The sequence below is a fragment of the Anser cygnoides genome, chromosome 3, assembly GCF_040182565.1.
Source record: "Anser cygnoides isolate HZ-2024a breed goose chromosome 3, Taihu_goose_T2T_genome, whole genome shotgun sequence".
NCBI classification, from domain to species: domain Eukaryota; kingdom Metazoa; phylum Chordata; class Aves; order Anseriformes; family Anatidae; genus Anser; species Anser cygnoides.
Genome location: NC_089875.1, coordinates 99541680 through 99564554, shown reverse-complemented (window position 1 = coordinate 99564554; position 22875 = coordinate 99541680). Strand labels below are relative to the sequence as shown.

The 22875-nt window shown below is 34.5% G+C and overlaps 1 protein-coding gene across 7 annotated transcripts in view; it reads right to left on the bottom strand.

Moving 5' to 3' along the window:
* The window catches only part of CSMD1 (CUB and Sushi multiple domains 1), a 1150295-nt gene that overhangs the window by 276858 nt on the left and 850562 nt on the right, over window positions 1-22875 (bottom strand). For all 7 annotated transcript variants that reach the window (XM_048078081.2, XM_048078083.2, XM_048078082.2 and 4 more), the window contains 5 exons: window positions 13921-14103; window positions 12543-12869; window positions 11041-11235; window positions 6244-6382; window positions 876-1063 (listed from right to left, as the gene is read on the bottom strand). In XM_048078081.2, the coding sequence (XP_047934038.1) occupies window positions 876-1063; window positions 6244-6382; window positions 11041-11235; window positions 12543-12869; window positions 13921-14103 (1032 nt within the window). The remainder of the gene's footprint in view (window positions 1-875; window positions 1064-6243; window positions 6383-11040; window positions 11236-12542; window positions 12870-13920; window positions 14104-22875) is intronic.

Below are 22875 nucleotides of genomic sequence, written 5' to 3'. Positions count from 1 at the left end.
AAAATAAAACACAATATTATAAAAAATTTGGGGACAACTGTACAAAATATAACAGCAACCATTTAGTTCAAACACAATAAGGGAAAATCAGCATCTGCACATAACTCATTTGGCATCCTACATACTGTTCCTTGTCTTTGCATCGCTCAGTGGCCTATTATCTGCTCAGCCTCTACCACGTTGTCTGTGTCAGAGCTAAAATATTCAGAATTTCCAAGTTTTGATGTAGCTATGAAATATAAGTTTGGTCATTCATACCAGATTCAATGTGACAGAAAATTTACTGCAGTCAGGTTAGTTTTCAGATAAGACCACAATAACTGACAAAAACAAGGTTATTTGCTTAGCCTATCCATGCTAAACACATGCATTCTATTCAGTATTTAAGTGAATGGCTACACTATCATATAAACATCAGTGACTTCAGAAAGTTTAATATATGTAATTTTATACAACCAATTTTAAAGAAAATAGTGTTATAGTGATTCTGGAGTTCACAGATCAATATTATTATGCACTTATTTGCATTTTAGAATCACCATGGATAAGGCTCAATTCTGCTCAGTACTGCAAAGTGTATTAAAAATGTAGAAAGATATATATAGAGAGGCAGGGGCAGGGCAGAACAAACAAACCCAACATATCTTTAAATCCAAGGGTGATTTTCTAAAATTACTTTCCCGTAAGCAGTCTGAATAACATACAAGAACTCATGAAGTAAAATTTTCCAAAATGACTTAATAGTTTCAGAGTCAGTACAATTTGTTCTGATACAAATATAATGACTACAGTTAATTAGTTCATATTTGTTTGCTATTTTCAAATTGAATGTTATTTTCAAAATTAAATGAAAATCAGAGAAATATCTGACTTACTCTCATAGTGAATTAGAAAGCCAACACTGGAACGACTGTTGTCCGTAGTGAACAGCAGATACATATAATTGCCGGTACTAATAAGGAACTGGGGTGCTTGTGTTCCATGGTATTCTCCAATTAATGGTGATGAATTAGCTGGCCCGTCTCTGACTTCCAATGTATCATAATTAACTTCAGTCTGAAATCTGAAAAGGAATACATAAGTCTGGTAGGCAGAAGAATGCTGTTAGAAGTTTAACTCATGTTGACCAAAGACGTCAATACATACAAAAATCAGTATACCCACAGCTCCATCAGTGCATTACTGTGAAAAACAACTAAGGACGTTTTTACACGTCTTTTTTTTTTTTTTTTTTTGGTATCCTATAAAATTTGTAAGATGTGTAATATACTTCAGATCAACCATATGACTGGGCTTCAAAATGACATCTAGTGAGGAACCTGAGTAGAAAACTGCAAACTGTCTCATACAAAACTGCATTATGAAGATCCAAGAAATTTCTTGCCATCAGATTAAAAAACAGTTTGACATCTTAGGAATGTCTTCAATAATGTTTCATTATTTTATTTCAACAATTTTATTATTTGACATTTGGCAAAAAAATTTTATATATTCAGCTGCTTAATGCTTTATCCAAAGAATTTTTTCTAACACAGTTCACTAATTTACTTTTAAATAATTAAATTTTCCTATGAAATAATAATAATAATAATAAAAAAGCATTACGAAAATGTTAAACTGAAATCAAGCCCTCATTTTGAAATTTGTTACAGAATTCCTTAGCCTATCTACATGTGTCAAAAAAACAGATAGTATAGACAAGAAGAAAAAAATAAGGAGGGTAACAAGATAGTTGATTTACAAGAACAAAAAACTTTAAAATCAACAGAACAATCAATATCTGTGCGAATTACTAAACCACATCATATTTGTCCAGTTCATAAAGGATGTCTGTGTGTGCAGTCATCCGCTACTAGCTGTTCTTAAATCAAACAGATCAAATCTGCTGTTTCTGCAGATGAAACTTTGACTGACATTTTTCACATCAAATGCATTTCAAGACAGTTTGTGCTTATATCAGATATTCTTGTGAACTGTGGCATCTAAACATCACACATCCATTTTCCTATAAAAAAATGTTTCTACTATTACACAAATATCCATACTTGTCTGAATATATTTGCCTGCAAACACAATATTCTTATTTTTGTAAAATGCTTACCTTTCAGAGCAAGTATAGAAAATGTCTGTTTTGAGATCGTCTTGTCTTTTCCCATAGGGTTTACTAATTCAAATTCTGAGCTTAAAAATCTCTGTCCCTGTGCACTTGTTTCATAATGAATGCCTTTAAATTGTCTTGCCAATATGGGATACATGCTTAGCGGGTCTGGGAGTAAGAAACTGTGTTCTTGTAATTAAAGACAACAAAGGGGAATTCCACTGGACATTCCTTCGAAGTCTAAATAAACTTTATGCTATGTAGGTAATGATGACAGAATGAACAGTTTCCAGCCAAGCCATTACATTTTACGGACCCATAGTGTTAGTATTAAAACCATTTTCACATACGTAACAGCATCAGTAATGGTAGGTGAAGATTTAGCATGTATTCAGTAATCTCTATAGTTCTCATTCTCTCGTGAGTCCCTGAAAACAAAACCACATTCACAAATCTGAAAGTATTTGCTTAACTACGACAGCTAACTACACAGAGCTTGGAAACTCGGATGTGCCCTACATATATCTCCTCTCTTCACCCAGGAAACTCTCTAGATCCATGATGCTTTTGACCTTTCTGTGTATGTTGGCTAAAATCCAAGAGACTGCTTTTACTGCTATCTGTCCTCTCTGACAGTGGAATACAAAGGTTGCATGTATTAAGCTTGCTCAAGACCAGTCTCCGGCACTGAAGTCAGCTGTCATGGAAGGACATACTTCAGACTCACAAACAGGGAGATATCATTCAGATTTCTTTTTATGAATTGTTGCCTGCCCACACTAACTCCTGAACCATGCTTGATAATTCTAATTGGCAAGTGCAAGAAGTATGTTAGCAACTATTTCAGCAAGTGTGTAAATACAGACTTCTTGCGTCTGGAAAGTTCTCTAGTACTGTTTAATTTACCAGGATAGATAGTCACAGAGAGCATCACTCAAGAACCTGACAGTTGTTCAGTACTTTTCCATAATTTCAAAGATTATACATTGATTTACCCTGCAGCAGAATAAGGAAAACTGACACACAGTGCTAGCCTGCTTTTAAAACTTTATTTGTACTCATAATGAATGGACTCCCAATCAATACTTCAATATTTAATTTAACAGTTCTGTTTGTGAGTAGAACTAATTAAAAATAAAGTGCTCTTAGCCAGCAATTGCAGCTTTCTTAGCAGGGCTGTGTGTGAATGATGGGTTGCAGACTCTTGCTAGAAAGACAAATCTTTAAGTAACTCCTACAGGAACGGCTACCAATTACAATGATCATTTTTCCAGTAGATTCTTATTCATCTCAAACTTAGTTCACTTTTCTCTTTTTTGAATGTTTTGGGGTGCTTTTGGGGACATTTTTTACAATCTTTGCATTATCATATTAACATTTCAGTAAACAATAAACAAAGATAATTGATTACTGGAAATTCTGCATCCTTACTGAATTAAGAATAATTCTTTCAAAATATTTTAATGTTTATTAGCATATTTATGTTGTTAAAAGGTAGGACATTCTCCAAATATTTCCAGAGAATTTTAAAAACTCTTCAAGATTACTACGTTATACTATTTTTCATGGATAGCTAGGTTTTGAGTAAATAAGATTGTTTTATCTAGTATTCAATGAATTTTTACCAATATTCAAAGTACCAAAAATCCTCCAGTCCTGTTGCTTTCCAGGCATTTGTTTTGATGTGAAATGCAGAATGTTTCAATGTAAAATGTTCATAGGGTTATTTGGTCATTTGCTGCTATTTCTGGAAAGTTTCTAAGTACTCTAGTAAGTCACATTTGTCTAGCAACATGAAATCCTCATTAGCTCAAGAGTGAGCTAATTTATATCACAAATATCACACTCATGGTGCAAAATTTAAATCTGGCAACTGTATCTGTGATGGCAAGACATACAGCAAAATATAAAAGGGTTCTATTTTTCCAAATCTTGACAAAATATATGACCGAATATTGTGCTTGGCAATTTATAGATCATTTTATTTCTTTATTTGATACTGATTTTGCTTACTGACTTGTAATTTGCTAATGTTATATCATTCAGCAGATCAACTTCTTTTAAATTAGAAAAAGATTTACCATTCAAGTTTTAATCTGGGTAGCAATGCTTTCATGCTAGGAAAGAAGAAATACTTTACTGAAAAAGAGACATTATTATCCTCTCATCCCCAAAGCATAACAATCTTAAAGAAATTTATTATATGATGTAGTAAAGCTATACGATTTTCTAAACCTACCAGGAACACTGGGAGAAGCTCCAATAGAAGCTTCTCTATTATAAGTACATTAGTATTGTACTTAATAGTAATGTGTATTTGTAACTTTGTAACTTTAGAGAAAGGAGACCAAATCCTTCCTTTAATAATGCTGATATAAAACTGGATTACATTAACTGACTGCTGTACTTTGAGAATTACACCAGATCAGATTTCTCAAGTTTGTTTCAGGGTAACTCAAAGTTCTTGCTTAATTTCATCACAGTTTGATTTGTACACAATACTCTAGAATATTCTTAATTGAATGTGTGTGCATCTGCTGAAAATTCAGTAAATGTAGCTCTTGAACTGGGCCATATGGCACAGGAACCAATGTTTCCCATTACTTTCCTCAGAAATATAGTGGTCATACTGTTAAGGTCTACAGCTACAGGCAGCCCATTTCCTTTAATAAAATTAAAATGCTCCATTTTACAACTGTCTGTTTACTTCCACTGAACTTGTGAAGACTTCCTGGAATCTCAGGGTTCTGATAACTAATTTAAAACAAAAAGGGCAAAGATGGCAAGTAAATATAACTTTATAATTTATGCATTGATATTTTAATAAGAAAGAAACAAACAAAAAACAACAGTGACTTAAATTCTGGAACTTCCTGCTGAACATAATGAAAGCAAACAATCTTTATCAACAGCTTCTAACAACACTGTTCACCTTGCCTGTATATTTCACCATCCCCACTAATGGCACTTCAAGTCTGTAACAGTGTCCAGTGTGTTTCCCAAACTGAAGAATGTTGCAAATGATAACGTTACATGGATGCATGAGGACACCAAACAAATCAATCAAAGTGAGACATGCAGAAACACACTAAACACATTAAAAAAAATAATCTTTCAGTTCAGGAATGTCTTGAATTGCAAACTGGGAAAGTACTTTGGGGAAATATAACACACATTTATCTGTTCCTCATGCTCTTGTCCACAACTCTGCATTTTTTGTCCCCATAAGGAACACAATACTAAGTAAGATGTATCTTAGGTTTGACCCAGTAACAATCACTTTTACATTCTTCTGCTCTTCTCTTCATTCATTTTCATACCTTTTTGTCTCTGCTCTTAGACATAGAAGGCTTGCAAATCTGTTACTGAATCATTATACTCAGCACTGTTGGCTCTCTCTGCAAAGGTCAAACTAGACATAGATTATTGCCTCTGCTTGGGTGACAGCAATACAGGAAGGCCTGTACAAGAAGACGCTGCAGCGTAGCTCCAGGAACTGTCTTTCATACTATCCTTTGCATCTTTGTGTCAAATGGAGTATCTAGTGTGACATTAGTATCTAGATCAAGCAATTAAGCAAACTGAGATTTTTTTTTTTTTTTTTACTTATTTTACAAAGATGCCTAAGGGTAAAGATTTTCAAGATTTTAATTTATTTTTAAAGAACTTTTCTTTCTTTGGAAAGAAAAGTCACAATTTTGAAAGATTCTTGAATGGCTAGTAAAAAGATCTAATTGAGGTCACAGTACTTACAAAAGGATTAAACATGCTGCAGTTCACATTCCTGGTGCTTAAATATAGTCTCACTACCTCCTGACTCCACGTAAGACCAGGCTGAAAATAATTCCCCTTCAAAAATAATTATTATTCCAGAAGACCCTGAATGCTACACAGGGACATAATCCCCATTTGTTCCAGAAGGTGTAATTGAGGTCCACACTGGGATAACACCTTTAAAAATTAATTGGGCTGACCATTTCAGTTGGATAATACTTTAAAATGAAACTGTGTTAGCATATAGCATTCTAATATACACTGAATTTCTTGTATTTTAATAAAATAATTTCAAATATTTTCCTTCTTTGTTGTTAAAAAACATTATTTGTGCTCATAAGTTATTTGATGTTTGCCGTTATGATTCTCACCTGTCGAAAGTGATCTTAATGGAATGTCCTGGTCTTGCTTCAATCACCCATTCGCAATTAAGTGAATCCTTATAATATCCTGGCCACCCCGGCGGCAATATAACACCACTAGATGCTGTCAAATGTCCACCACATGGTGCTGGAAGAAAAAACATGTATACTTGTATCACACATGCTATTTCTAATGCAATATTATAAATATTCAAAAAAAAACAAACTTTACAAAAATCAAATAAAAAATGAAAAATAAGTTTAATATTTAATGCTACTATTTTTGTACATTCTGTTGTGTTATGCTCTTTTCCTGAGCACTTATGAGCACCTTCTTTTCCTCAGTCTCTTAAGTCCTGCAATATCATGGTTTATCACTCTACACGTATCTTAAGACACAGAGCATGACACTTGAATCTGCCAGCCTTCCTTCTGTTGAAAAGCACATATTTCATTAAAAATAATATACTGACATCTTTTAGTTCTGGTATGATTCCACATTTATGTGGAAATATCAGACAGTAATTTAGATCCAAGTAATTTATAGCAAATTATTTTCATTGTACTGTGCCATCTAATACCTTATTGAGTAATGACTCAGCTCAGTGGAAATTATTGGTGTAAACATTCCATTGAATCACAGAACAGTTGAAGGTGAAAGGGATATCTGGAGATCATCTACTCCTGCTCAAAGCAGGGTCACTTACAGTAGATGGCACAGAACCATGTTGTTAGGATCATGCCCTCTCCCCAAAGGCAGAGAATCCACAGCCTTTCTAGGCAACCTGTTCCAGCGTTTGATCACTCTCACAGTAAAAGATTTTTCTTATGTTTAAAAGTAATTTATTTAATTTCAGTTTGCGTCCTTTGTCTCTTGTCCTGATACTGGACAATTTTCTTTACATCGCTGAATCAGGTATTTATATACTTCAATAAATTTTCTCCAGAGCCTTCAGCGTTCTTTTTTAGTCTAGATGACCCAAGTTGTCTCAGTCTCTTTTTGTATGATGGATTCTCCAAGCTCTTAATCATCTTTGTGACCCTTCACCTGACTCACTGCTGTATGTCTGTATCTTGTTTCTACTTGGGATCCTAGGCTTCCGTATGCAGCTCTGTAGGCAGAGGATCACCAGCGCTGAAGGAAGGACTTCACAGAATCACAGAATCACAGAATCGTCTAGGTTGGAAGAGACCTCCAAGATCATCTAGTCCAACCTCTGCCCTAACACTAACAAGTCCCCCACTAAACCATATCACTAAGGGCTACATCTAAACGTCTTTTAAAGACCTCCAGGGATGGTGACTCAACCACCTCCCTGGGCAGTCCATTCCAGTGCCTAACAACCCTTTCAGTAAAGAAGTTCTTCCTAATATCCGACCTAAACCTCCCCTGGTGCAACTTTAGCCCATTCCCCCTCGTCCTGTCACCAGGCACGTGGGAGAATAGACCAACCCCCACCTCTCTACAGCCTTCTTTAAGGTACCTATAGAGAGCGATGAGGTCTCCCCTGAGCCTCCTCTTCTCGAGGCTAAACAACCCCAGCTCCCATTTGGACTTGGCATTTCCTCTTGTTGAACTCTATCTTGGCCCAATTCTACAGCCTGTTAAGGTCACTCTAAACATCAGAATAACCATATTGTTTATCAGCCACTACTCCCAATTTTCTGTCATCTGTAACTTACTCAAGTTGCACTCTGTCCCAGTGATCAGTAATGATCATTACTGAAGATTTTAAACAATATTGGACCTGATATTGATCCCTGGGGTACACCATTAGGGGCTGGTCTCCAGCTGCACTTTGTGCCACTCACTGATCACAACTCCCTCAGCCCAACAGCTCAGCCAGTTTTCAATCCACCTTGTTCACTTGTCTAGACCATATTTTAACAGTTTGCCTACAAGAACCATGTATGATACAGTGCCAAACACCTTACTAAAATGAGATTTAAAATATCCATTACACTCCCCTCATCCATCAGGCCAGTCATCTCATTGCACAAGGATGCCAGGTTGGTCAGGCATGATTTCCCCTTCATAAATCCATACTGACTCCTCCTAATCTTGTCCTTCAGTATTTGGAAATGATTTCCAGGAATATTGTTGCATCACCTTTCCCAATGATCAAGGTGAGACCTGTACTTCCTCAGATCCTCCTTCTTTCCTTTCCTGAAGATAGGACTGAAATTTCCTTTTTCCAGTCCACTGGAACTTCCCCTAGTTACAGGACCTTTCCAGGACACTTGAGAATGGCCTTTTTATGCCACTAGCTGGCTTCCTAAGCACTCTTCAGTGCATCCCACCAGGCCCATTCTTGCACACCAAGTTTGTTTAACCTAATCCTCCTCCATAAAAGGACAAATATTGCAACAGGGCTATGAAAGTAAGAAGGCGAGACAGGGAACATTTTTCACAGCAGGATCAAAGGACTTTGGTGCAGGATTAAACAACATCAGAAAATACTGAAGACATTTAGAGAAACGTAAGTCCGTTAAAAAATTAAGCTGTTATAGCACAGAGCATTGGGATCTTAAAGTCTAACACAGGCTATAGAGCAGTCTAAAAGAGGAAGGCTTTCAAGGTCAGGTAAATTTGTCTTAGTATCATTTGTATTACACTCAGGTAGTCAGTGGTGTCATTATCAGCAAGTTCCATATTGCTGTGCCCGGAATCTTTTCACTTGTCTTCTGTTTCTCTAAGTAGTGACAGACAAACCTATTATGCCATATGGAAATTAATAGTAAAATGAATTTGTGAGTAGTAAATTAATACTCCCAGTTTTGATTCAATGCTTTTAACAAAAATTGAACTCAGACATTTGATTTTGATTTCATTCATGACTTGCACTTATCTCTGAGAAGTTTTTTCAGATTTAAAAAAGTGGAGGAAAAAAAGCAACCCACAAAAACGAACCATACACAGTTAATCGTCTCTGGGGCAAAATGATCACGCAGGAAAATGGCTTTTATTTCACAAGTGTATAGCTGATGAAGAATGAATTGTATTCTATGCCTTTTATTTTTAATTAAATTTGGTCATATTAAACACAAGAACAACCAGACGACTGCTGACCCTCACCTGATTATAACACATCACCTACTTCACATATTTCACGTATTGTTTGTTAAAGAGATTGTTAAGTATGGAGAGACACAAAGCAGAGCAACAACAAAAACTAACAGTTGCTCAGAAATCTCAGACAACCAGAAGCAAACTTAATTACTTCTAAACAAACTAGTAAGGCTGCTTGCTCCATACTATACACTAAAAACAGGAATTCCTTTAATTATCAATTAAAAAGTAAATCCACATCAAAACAGAACACATCTTGAATGTAACTTTAAAGAACCATATTTCCTTCCATACCAAAATGAGAAAATAGACAAAAATATACCCCCCCCCCAAAAAAAAAAAAAATTGAATCCTTTTGTCATTAATAGCTAGGTTAATGTCCAACAGGATTCACAGGAAGGATAACTGAGCTTGATCTGTACCTATGTACTTTCTTACAGTCTTTGTGTTTTTGTTTTCTTTTCCATTTTTTTCCTCAAAGTGGCTCCTTCATGTGCTTGTAGAAGAAAACTACATGAAGATTACATTGAATATTGTATTAATTATGTGTTTAAAGTTTCAAAATGAGAAAAAAATCATTTGATGAAAAACCTCCCCTTGCTCTGTGCCTTGGAGTAGGCTGGTTTTGCTCTAAGCAAAAAAAAAAAAAAAAATTACATGGCTTAATCAGGTTAAGAAATCTTGTTAGTATATCTATATTTGCATGCACCACACCTACCAGACTAACATTTTTTCCAATATCTCTACCTTTTCTTAGAAATGCAGTCTTATCAGAATTGAGTTACCAAGTTGTCCAAATAACACAAACAAAACAAATGCAAGAAAGGGTAATAAAATGCTTCACAGCAGCTATCAGAGATAGGAGTGAGAAAAAATGTGTGAGAAACAACCCTCCAGACACCAAGGTCAGTGAAGAAGAAAGGGGAAGAAGTACTCCAGGTGTTGGAACACAGATCCCCTGCAGCCCTCATTTCATTGAGTGCCTGAGTACATAACTATTGTTTACAAGAAGACATACAGCTTTCTGAACATTACTTTTAATAGAAACACACAAGGTGTTTATTAAACATATTCATATGTCTTGCCATAGGAACTATGGAGTACTGTCACTGTTAAGCATCATGGAATCAGCCTATTTTCTCACTTTTATCTCACTGTATTTCATCCTACAGAGAGATATAATGTTAGTCTGTTTATTTATGTAGGCAAGAACAAGCAAATAAATTCAGAATTTTTGGATTAAATATTTTGGGGAATATAATGAATATTAAACATAGCTCCGATTTTCACTGTAATTCTAAGGAAAAGATGTACTGCAGAGTAATGTGTTACATAAAGAACTTCAGGTATATCTTTGCTGTGAGAAAATTAAAGGTGCCAATTTTTAAAAATGAATTTTCACTTCACTTTTCTGTGTGATAATTACGTTCTTCAGTATGCTACAGCCAAAACTGCTATAGCAGCTATAACTCACAACCAGGTAATGATGGTGACAGACAGAATTTGAAAAGAATAGCAACCAGATTTTTAGAATGCTAATTTATTCCAAGAATATAAAAGCAAGCTATCTTGTTTCTATTATTGCTCTCTCATTTGACTGGAAAAGTGTTAAAATAAGACAAATAAATAACTTCAGCTACAGCAGTCTCATTTGTGTATGAAATGTGAAAAGTAAGCTAAAATTAAATAGCTTAATTATTCAAACTGTAGGTGCAAACTAAAGATTGTGCCCTTACCTTCACAACGTGGGACAGCAGAGCTCCATACTACATTTCCATCCTGCATAATGCATGTTATGGATTCAGAGCCTTGGGTCTTCACAAAGCCATCATCACAATGAAAAGAAACAGAACTTCCCAGAAGGAACCTGTCTCCAAAACGCCTCCCATTTATAGGAATACCTGGGTCATGGCACTCATTCTGACCAAATGCTTATAAACAAAAACAATACAAAAAGAAAAGAAAAAAAAAACACACAATAATAATAACAACAACAATAATAATACAAACCTTCTAAACTCTGACTCTTTTGGAGGAGAAGGGGAAGGGGAGGGGGGAAAGGGAATAACATTTGATAAGCAACAGGATTACAATATAATTGAAAAAGTTTTGGAAATGCCCCACTACAAAATCTGCATTGGATCTGATGACATTCACCACAATGCAACATACTTCAAATTCTGAATCTTTTTAGTTGTGTGTGGCTTAGATAAACGAAAACACTGTGCTTAAATTTCCCAACTGTTTGCCTCTCACACGAGAAGTGCAGTTTCACATTGCAGCTAATCCAGAATAAATAGAGGCTACAGCTAAAGACTACAGCCTCTGCCAAGGCTGGACAGAGCAACCCTCTTTGGGATATGGACAGCAGCCTGCTTCCAGCTGGTGGAATATCAACTCACAGGGACCCACATCTCCATGTTGGGGGTGTTCTCATCAGTGTATGGATCAGTGACTTGTCGAGAACAGTACGGGTGTACAGAAAGCTAGAGGATCTATATGTCTTTCAGGAGGTGTGTGCAGGGGAACCCACACTTCGGGAAAAGGGATGAGTGCTTGTAACCCGTGTCCTGGGTATGTAAGTCTTTACACGGCAGGGTGGAGATATACTAGAACAGAAAGGTGTTTACAAATTTATAGGTGGTAAGATTTGTAAGTATCTAAAATTGTAGCTTATCTGTTGTATCACTGATATTGATCATTTTTGAACATAAGTCAGCAAAGTGCCCTTGCCACTAAGAAGGCTAACAGTATTCTTGGATGCATTACACATAAGATCAGGTCAAGAGAGGTGATTGTTCCTTTCCTTCTACTCAGAACTGCAGAGGCCTCACCTGGAGTACTGCTTCCAGTTCTGTCATGTGTCCCCCCCTACAACAGAGACATGGACGTACTGGGAAGAGTACGTCCACTCTTTTCAGTGGTGCCCAATGCCAGGACAAGAGTTACATGCTTTGCGTTTATAGCAGTTTCAACCAAAATGGGCCTCAAATAATGAAGGGAATTTCTCAGTTCTATCACAATGAAATAAATAAATGATAAAATTTCAGATAAGCTAATGAAAGGAGTATTAGAAAGACAGCTGAAAGCACTGCAATTATACAAGCATTACGATTTTGTATTTTCCCCTTTTCTGGGGCAATTCACTTCTGCATTATAAATACAAATATGTTCTACTTTTCACTATTATGATGAAAGACAGCTTGACAAGACATAAAATAAAAGCAGAGTTTCTTACTTGTGTAAGTGATATTAAATCCCCTTCCAGTTGTAGAGTGATCTGACTGAAATTCAAGTCTTACTATGTGCCCACTGCTAGCCAACTGAGAAGGTACTTCATTTCCAGAAAAAGTGCCAAGAGGTGGTAAATCTGAAATCCCATCATCTTTCACAGTAAGGTAGTCAAACTGAGGTTCCACATCAAAGTCATTGAAAATCAGATGGATTCTGCTTCCTGGCTCTGAGATAATCAGCCAAACACAGTTCATATTGTTCCCATACTCCTCAGGATAATTTGGTGAAAGAATAATTCCAGATGGCGTGGTGAAGTTGAAGAAACACGAGACTAAAGAAAACAACAATAGATTCTCAAAATACCCTATAAACACTACGAACATTTGTCTTTCTATTCTTGTGGAATAGGGTATTTTTGAAACCTAGGTTTGAAAACTACTACACCTACAGCAGAGCAGTAAAATATTCCAAACTATTGCCAACACAAACTAATATACCAACCCAATGCAACATAGTGCTATGCCAAAACAGAGCTTCTGTCTTCAAAAGGATTGCAGCCACGGCATCTCATGCCCAGAATTTATTTGCTTACACACATTCCAGCATTACACAGGCATATAGAGGCTGCTTCCATTCACACAGAAAGCTCACTCAGCTCACTAAGTCCTGTAGCCAACACAGCTGCAAAATACATATACATCCAAGCAGAACAAGACACCACACTTTGTTTTGAAAATCCAGTACTGAATTATAAGACTCTTTATAGAAAAAGTAATGCTATCTGGAGAACTAAGTGCCTAAGTGTATACCTGTGTACTAAAAAGATTAACTCCATTTAACCTTAGAAGAAGGAAAAAAAAAGTTCTCTATTTAACTCCATCTATAAGCTTACCTACAAATGTATTTTATCTTTTCAAACAAAATTCATGTTTAATAATCTTACCTCCCTGTTTTTCACATTGGATATCCTCATATTCCTCAAATACATTTTCATGTTTTGTTAGGATATCAGGAAAACAAAGCAACACAAAACAAATCTTTTTTTGTACCTATAGACTCCTTTGCAGTGCCAGAATCAATGCATGTGCCACACTCCTTTCGAGAACTTACACACTAAGTGTTCAGTTAGAGTCTTTGGCACGCATTTGTATTAAAAATGTTAAATGATAAAAATGAAATACAAAATGAGGGATGAACATTCTAAAACAATCCTATGTGATGGTACCCATAAATGAGCTACTGTGAAGCCAACTAAGAAAAATACATGACTGTTAAAAGTGTTCAAGGTCTTTGAAATGTTTTCCTGCTGGCTAGTAAAAAAATGCAAAGAAAAGCAAGAGGTCAGAAAATTATTACAGCAAAGAAATAATAATAATTCTTACAAACACAGCTGGGTTTGTTGCCAGACCACTGGTTGTTTTGTTGACATGTAATCGTTCTCTCTCCCACCAGTTCAAAAGCTGCTTGACATTCAAAGGTAAGTGTGTCTCCATGCAGAAAACTACTGCCAGTCCTCTTCCCATATGATGGAATTCCAGGGTCTCCGCAACCTCCTTTCTCAATTTCTGAATATTAAAAAATTCAAACACAATAGTAAGAAAAATATATTTGCCAACAATTTACGTGTCAGTATAAGAGGTGCCTTCAAAATATTTGACATTATGCTTTAAACTAATATTTACAACTGAAAATGAACTAGAGGTAAATGCTTTAAAACCACCTACAGGCTTAGGATCCTATGTCTTTTCACAGGTCAATAACTTCCATACCTACACTGCTGAAGATACCAAAATCCTCATGTTTAACGACATGACTGCACTGAAATACATCTTATTTCCTGGTAAAATTATAAAGTCATATATAGTCTCCATTCTATCATGAACATATATTAACATATACATCTTATTTCTGTAATGAAGTACTAGTAATAAAGAATCTAATTTAACTTTCAAATCTGCAATTCATTAGATAATGCTATTAGCAATAAAATTACAAGTATATAATTTACTGGTAAATTCTATTAGTTTTATTTAAAGCACCAAAATACAATAAACACCAAAATACAATAAAACTGAGGAATTACTTTTAAATCTCATACTTATTAATTAGAGCCATATTTTTTTGCCAGCTGCGTTCAGCTACACTGAAAAAAGATTAACATTTTAGATCATACTTCCTAGACACCCTCTAGAAGATCTGCTATTTAAATAATATTTATTTTGTAGATATTGAACGCACATGTAGATAAGAATATAAAAATCTAGTCTCATGAAACCTATGAATAACAAGAATATTAAAGACAGGAAATATAAATATTAAGTGCGCGGACTAGAAATGCTGTATCATCTTGCAAATTACTCTACAGTTAGCTGCCCATTGAAAATGAAGAATACATTTCTTTGCCATTAAATTTAAAACAGTTTTGACATTAATTTCCATCTCAGCAGCAACCATAATAACGAAGCACATCTGGTTCTATAAACTGTGTTGCTACATCTGTAGTAAAATGATGTGAACCTCATTCAAATGAACTCAGCAATAAAATTTTGAAGTTATTTAAATGTTTCACAGTTTAATTCAAGGTATGAAATTTGAAATATTCAGGATAACAAGAAAATTCAACTCACTGAACAGTATTAAGTATTAATATAATTTAACATAATTAAAAATGTCTGCTGTCATATATTGCTAAAACTACTAATATTAAATCCTGGCAGAAGCATACAACTTGGCATGCTAACTCCAACAGAAATTTTAATATGCAGGATGGCATTATTATGGTACTTGTATTCATCCTCTATGCTTACAACCTTGAAGAAGTTGTGAACAGATTGTTGAGAAGCACGTATACTACATTTCACAACAGAAAAGGTTATTCATCAGGGTAAAGAGAGGCACACTTTTTTTTAAAAATCTTAGAATCAGACTTTGAAGAGAAAATTAAGTTACTTTTCTATCTATGAATTCAGAGCAGTTCCAGAGTCAGATGTTTTATTGAATAATTGTCTTACCAGAAAGCCAGAATGTATCAAATGAATGAAAACATCTTCCAAAAGTCCAGTACACAAATATATTAAAACAGCAGTAGAATAATATCAAAAATAGTCTGTATAAGTAAGGATTGCAAATTATATCTTTACAAATGCTTTAAAGTAGCTTCACCTGCCTGATCCCACTGAGATGTTTATTCTTAATACTAAAATGGAGCACTGAAAACTTGTGTGTTCCCAATTGTCCACACCCTACATGAAAACGTGGGGAGCTACTAAAAATTAGAACCCATATTTTAATTGTATTTTAAAAATTCATTTCCTCCATTGATAGCAGAGCTACTTCTAAACCAGCATGTGTGAATGATCAACACTCTTTCGAAAAACCTGTTGTGTCTTGGAGGTCAGGGCAATACCATCTCAGGGCGGAAGTGTCAGGAGGCAAACTGTCTGCAGGGTCTGGCAAAGTCACTGCTCAAGGTTTATCTCTTAAGAAAAAGCAACAAGTGTTTCTTTCCATGGATACAGAGGAAGTATCACAATATCTTTAATTAACGAATTTACTGAAGTAGAAGATAGATCAGGATGCTTTCTAATTCTCAGGAGATACACCAAGCCCTAGGAGGATCAACGAACCAAAACTTTTAGCAGAAATTACCTAAAATTAAGCTTTCTGACAGGTTGAGAATTCTTTTTTTTTTTTTTTTTTTAATGGGAAGACAGTACATTATGTCTTTGGTCAGAATTGAGGAATTGAGGTCTTACTAAGTGAATACTTAGTGTGTCTTAATATATCACCCTTCATCCATGAATGACTGGTTTTACATGGGGTAGAAATATAATCTGAATTTTTAAATCTCTAATTTGAAAGCACAATTAAACAGTTAAAAATATAAAAACTAATTTCAGGTGAAACTTTTAAATACTTTTATTATTTGGATATATAAAGGTTTAATAAAATCTGTTGTTTGCCTCACAAAAACATATTTCAATGTTGCATTTTAAGTTAAAATATATTAGAAGGATATTTTTATCAAATTATTTTACATTGAAAAGACAAATAACTCATAAAAATGTCAAAATGAAATGTATTAACTTTATTTCTATCTCAGCTTCCAGGGTTTGTGTTTGTTTGTTCAACATAAAAACAATTCAGCAAATGCCACAACTTATAAGACGCTTTTGAGGATGTTTGATTTGCATTTTGGCTATAAAACATTTGAAAGATGCCATCCAGCTCTAGAAATCTACATCTTCTCAAAGCTTGGAGTGAAGACCATCTGCTATTACAGAAAATGTACTTTAGTCAAAAAAACAAATTATTCAGCTTGACTGAAATCATCCATTTAAATCTAATGGATAGCATTCACTCCTAGCTTCAAGTTTCATGCAAATTTCCTGGTATGAAGATTTACTATAACATACACATAATTTCTTATTCATATTAAATTATGGGTGTTATTATCAAGCCCACATTTTTAGATCATTTAATATTCTACCAATTAATTTAACTGTGACAAAAAATCTATTTTTCACTCCACAAAAGCAGAGAGAATTCTCAAGTTATATACAGTAAAAACTTTCCACACTTGCTCAGTTCAATGTCTTTCCTTGCTCTTGAATTACAGTTTCAGGTACTAGACAATTTCCTTCCAAAAATTTTGAAAAATACTTAATCCACAAAAAGCTTTGTCTTAGCTGACTGAATTTCTCATAGATGCACTGACTGCAGACAGAACGTATGTACTTTTCTCTTTACTGAAGAGCTAGCTTTCCATCACATATATTAATGTCAGAACACAACTTAGGGAAGAAAAAGAAGGTCAAATTATGGATTTTGTATTTATATATATCACAGCATCACAGAATCACAAACTGTTTGTTTGTATCTAGATCCAGAGGACTACAGAAGTAGTCATTTCCACATTTCTCCATCCTCTGGGATTTGACACAGCCTTTATTTCATTGTCTCCCATCAGAGTCCCACTGGTTTAATCAAAGATTTTTTTATTTTTTTTTTTTAAATTTTAAAAATTTAAAATTTTTAGCATAGATCATATTCAATTGTTTCTGGTTTTCATGTACTCTTTGGTAGTCTGGGGAAAGACTTCTTTTGTTTGTAAACTAGAAGTATTTACTCAATTTCAGGGAACAGTCTCTTTTACGTTGGAAGAGTGACAAGATCAGATATCTGGTGGGAAGAACGTATTGCTCTGAATTGAATCAGACACTTCTGTTGCTGTGTTTTCTTTCAAAGGAAGAAATATGGCAATTCTAAAGTGATATTAAGCATCTAAATACGTACTAAGACTAATACTTGAAAGGTTTCACATTGCAGTTCTAGTCTTTTTAATGAAAGTTTTTGAGTTACTTTGACGCAGGTATCTGAAATACATAATAAAATGCTTATGGATTGTAACATTTCGCAGTCTTGAATTTCTTTTAGTCATGTTAGTAAGTTGCTTTTTTTTCCCTTGTTACTACATTACAAACGCACAGTTAAAATCAATTCCATAGTACCATTATGTTTTCATTCACACTATCTGATATTCTAGCTTAGATGATCAGTGAATCATCATCAAATCAATAAATCTGTAACTATATACATCTTCTCTCATTAGAGTATTAATAATATGCTCACACATAAATAGACAAACTTCAGTAGCTCAAGGTCTGCCAGAGAGTCAAAGTTAATACATTTAAAGTCTAAATTCATGAATTTGACTACATTTTGTAATTATCATATTAAATGTACCCAAGACAGTTTAAGGGAAGCTAGAAGCTGGCAGGTGCACATTTCAAAAAAAAAAAAGTTTGGAAGTTTATTTCTGCATCAAACCTTTTCAGTTTAACATCTAAACTCTTATAACGGGCCACAAATGTTTGTGTTTAAATACAAGAAAAATGATGATTTTGTTTATATCTTCTTATTCTTTTTGTGTTAGAATAACAGAATGGTTAGGGTTGGAAGGGACCTTAAAGATCATCCAATTCCAACCCTCCTGCCATGGGCAGGGACACCTCCCACCAGACCAGGTTGCCCAAAGCCCCATGCCCTGGCCTTGAGCACCTGCAGGGATGGGGCATCTACAGCTTCTCTGGGCAACCTGTTCCAGTGTCTCACCACCCTCAGAGTAAAGAACTTCTTCCTTATATCTAATATAGAATATCTTCCTGCAGTGACATTCAGAATACCTGACACAGTAGACTCTGGCACTTAAAAAACACTTTCTTAAATTTAGAACAGACAGAAAAAATATTGTTGTACAGAACAAACTTTGATATGACAAATGCTGGGTTTTAATTATTCCAACATTTATATTTTTTATTGTATACCATAAAGCTTTGAGCTGATCTTTGCATTGATCTCAATAATAAATCAATTTGGATCCGTAACATATTATATCTGCCCTATATCTTTTATCTGACTGTTAAAATTCAAATTTGAGTCCCAGACAACGTCATTTAAAAGTCTGCTTAATGAAAATATAAAGACAAAGTCTGCAACTGTACTGTGACATAAAGGCAATATGTCTGTTAAATCCATCATTTTTGACAGGCAGAAGAGTTATGAATGGACACATTACAAATGAGCAAAATAGACATTACTTCAACCTACACACATGTTCTTCTATGTCTTCTTAGGGAATACCACAGTTCTTCAATACCATTATTGTATTACACAGTAAATATTTTAAACTGTAAGTACTTCTTCATTGGCAGGAACAGAGAGCTTGTCTCTCTACGACTTCAGCATAGGAAAAATGGAAAGCAGAATCAGCAATGGTTTTACCACTCCTGAAAATATTTACAGATTGTAGTTGTAAAAGATTTGCATAGCAAATTTATGATGGAGCAGAGAATTCAACTAAGTATCCCTAAATACTTTATTCCTCTGAAGTACACTTTTCTTGTTTTCACAGGAAACCACGGTGGTCTACAGAAATAAACCAGCTGCAAGTTATGCAGGAGCTTTCAATATTATAAAGAAATAGTTTCAGTTTAGGAAAAGGAACCAGGCATTACAAAAGGTCCCTTCTGTTTTATATGATTTTTTAATTTTTTTTAAAGAGACAGAAAACTAGCCGTACAAATACCTGAGGAAGCACAAAAATGCTACTGTTTATATGAAAAAAACATTTCAGCCTTCTTTGAAATGCATGTGTAATACTGGTTTCCCAAATCTCAGTACGTTGTTGAAAATTATGGGAATTTGAAAATACAGACAAATAAAGAAACTCTTATACAAAGAGAAAGAGAGAGAGAGAGAGAGAGAGACGGTCATGAATACTGAAGAGAACATAGGTAAATGAATGAAATTATGATATATATATGATACCTGAAAATGAACATGGGAACAACTACTGAAAGTGAAAAATAAATCAAAATTAACAGAAAAAAAATATTTCAGATAGCACATAATAAGACTGTAAAGCTGGCTATTAAAGATAAAATCTGGTTGGTCTATAGCTAAAAACAGAGTGGACTTACAGGGTAATTTCATAGGTGATAACAATTTTAACATTATTCCAGTAAATTCCTTCAAAAAAAAGTTACAGTACAATTTACTATCAATCCCCAACTATAAAAAGAGAAGGCCTCCTTCACAGGTCATATAGTTTCAAGCAGCATTCTAAGGGCTGTCTCACAATTTCTCTGAATTTTTTTGTCCTTGCTGTCATCAAAAAGGCCACAGATCATATCCACTAGATTAATTTTTGTTGCTTCTATTTTGTTGCATTCTATATCAATATTAAAACCAAACATGACCTTAGAAGCAGACAGATGGAAAGCCAACATGATTTTTTTTCTATAGGAATTCTATTTAAACTAACTGCCTGTTATCATAGCATAGAGATGGCTTCTTGGTAATAACACAATACCATACATATAAAAAAGCTTTGAAGTAATCAAGAAGGAAAAAAAGAATCAAATCTATTTGACAACTTTGTTCTTTAAGTTTAATATTTGCTGTGTACTTAAATATTCTATCAGAGAATACAGAAAAAATCACAAAGAAAAAAATATTTATTTTTTTTATGATCAATTTTATGATTGTCCAGGGTAGACACAGATCAAATTTGAACAGGAATGAGTAAGAAGCTTTCTGTTACTCATTGCAGAGAAGTTTATTATCTCAACTAACTGACTGATGAAATAACAATGAAATTCATTATCAACAACTGCAGAATCATAAATATGGAAACAATTAATTTTGAGCTTGCAGGCACAATGACAGGTTAATTTTCAGTATTTCTATCCCTGTCTGCTTCCTTCCCACTGGTTTCCAGCTACAGTCTGAAAATTGTACAACAGCCCCAACCTCTACTAGTGCAACAATTACCTAGGCTTCTCAAGCCTTTATCGTGTGTGGCATTCATATAGTCGTGTTTGGCAGTAATTACTTGAACATAGACAATATTAAAACTAGCTAAAATCAGCTCAGGCAAAGGTAGGTCCTGAGATCCTACATTGTTGCTTCAATAAAGAAGCTACAGCCTTTAACCAGTAATGATAAAATCACAGCACTGGCCATATAATTCAACTTCAAAAATCCTTCAGATTTTTATATAGGGAATGTACTTATATGCCTAAAAAGCAGATGGAACTTTAATGAGTTGTATTCTAAACAGCACTTATAAATATGAGGTCTGTATCCTTGCAGGATAAGAGAGAAAAAAAATTGTTCCCTTCTTGGCTTTATTATTTATTAACATATTTCATATTAAACCTTTCAATGGATTCCTGGAAATCCTAATTCCTAATAGTAATCTATAGATACAGAGAACTGTTCTTTCACATATGGCAATCATGGAGAAAACTGGAAGTAACATATTGCAGCAGCTTCTGAAGAAAGATGGAGGAAAAAGTATTAATTCCAACCATTACTACAATCAGGTGACAGCAATCATTACAGAAACCCACAAGAAAATACTTCTGCCAGGGAGCTTCTGAAACCATTCATGACTTCAAGTCCAGAAATCTGATACATATTGTCCATAATTTGTTCGCTCAAACTGTGAAAATGTTGTGCATTCTATTGTTTTACAACAGAATGTCCTAGAACATCTTTACCCAGAAATATGATACCTTGAGTCCTGGCAAACAAGACGTAGTACTTGTCCAGAAAGTAACCAATGCGTTACCAGTACTTTGAAAGTGCAAGCAAATAGACCTTTGTACTTATATGACTGTAAAGCCAACACCGATCTGAAGCAAAGCAATGGAATAGCCAAGACAGGAGTCTATTTCTAAAGATTTAAAGGATGAAAATACAATTAACACCAGTTAACATGTTTTTATGGAAAATTGCTCATGTCATACAAACAATAGGTGTTTAGATTATAAACTTCACAGTGCATTTTGTCTTCTTTAAGCCATTTAAATTAGCAACACATGACATCCTAATTAAGAACTGGCATCACAGAAAATCAATTTAGCACATATTAAATGGATGAAAATTAGATAGTAAGAGTATCTCAAAGCATAAATGTGAATATATGAATTGTCATTAGGCAACAGAAGTGCTTCAATTAGCTTAGCATATACTTTCTTAGCCCATTCCTAACAATTTGTTATATAAATGCTATTACAGAAAAAACAGTTGATCAGTAGTAGCCATAGTATTTTGAAGGTGCTATAGCCCTATGAAGCATATTGTGGGTGTAAATGTCCTCCTGTGCATATGGGCCCATAGAAGTACTGCTTTTTCTCATACTCCTTCCAAAGGAAAAATCAACCATCAAAATTCCAAGCCTATGTCAGCTCAGAATTTTGTAAACAAAAGTTAGTGTTAGATAAACCTTATTTTCCCTTAGTTCTGCACCATATGGGTACGTACTTACAATGGGTGTTCCTAACCTTTAAATACCAAGAGGAAAGAGTCCAGTTTCACTAAAGAAAATGAAGATTAAAAGGAATTGTATGTGTGGGATGTGTTTAATCTTCAAGATTGGTATGCTTCTGATGCAGATTATAGAAGCAGTCAATTCTCAAACCAAAAATGTTTGTTTTGGAAGCTGGTGGCTTCCAAAGTAGAATACTATTTTTATATCACTTAAAAATTCTTAGAAATAGCTTGACTTAAATTAACACTTGGTTGAGACTGGAAAGAATTCTGTCTTTCCTTCTGAAAGATTATGTAAAGAGGTCCAGAAAATGAAGTCTTCAATTCATTACTATTTGGAACTGAGGTAATTTCTAGTATAAATTTTGTTTTGATGGTAGGTAGCAAAAGAGATTTTGACAAGATTCAGAGTGCAGCCTTCTAAAACATACCATACGGAGATCTGTACAGTATTTCACATAACCATACCGAACCAGTGTATACCTGTACATGTAATTAGT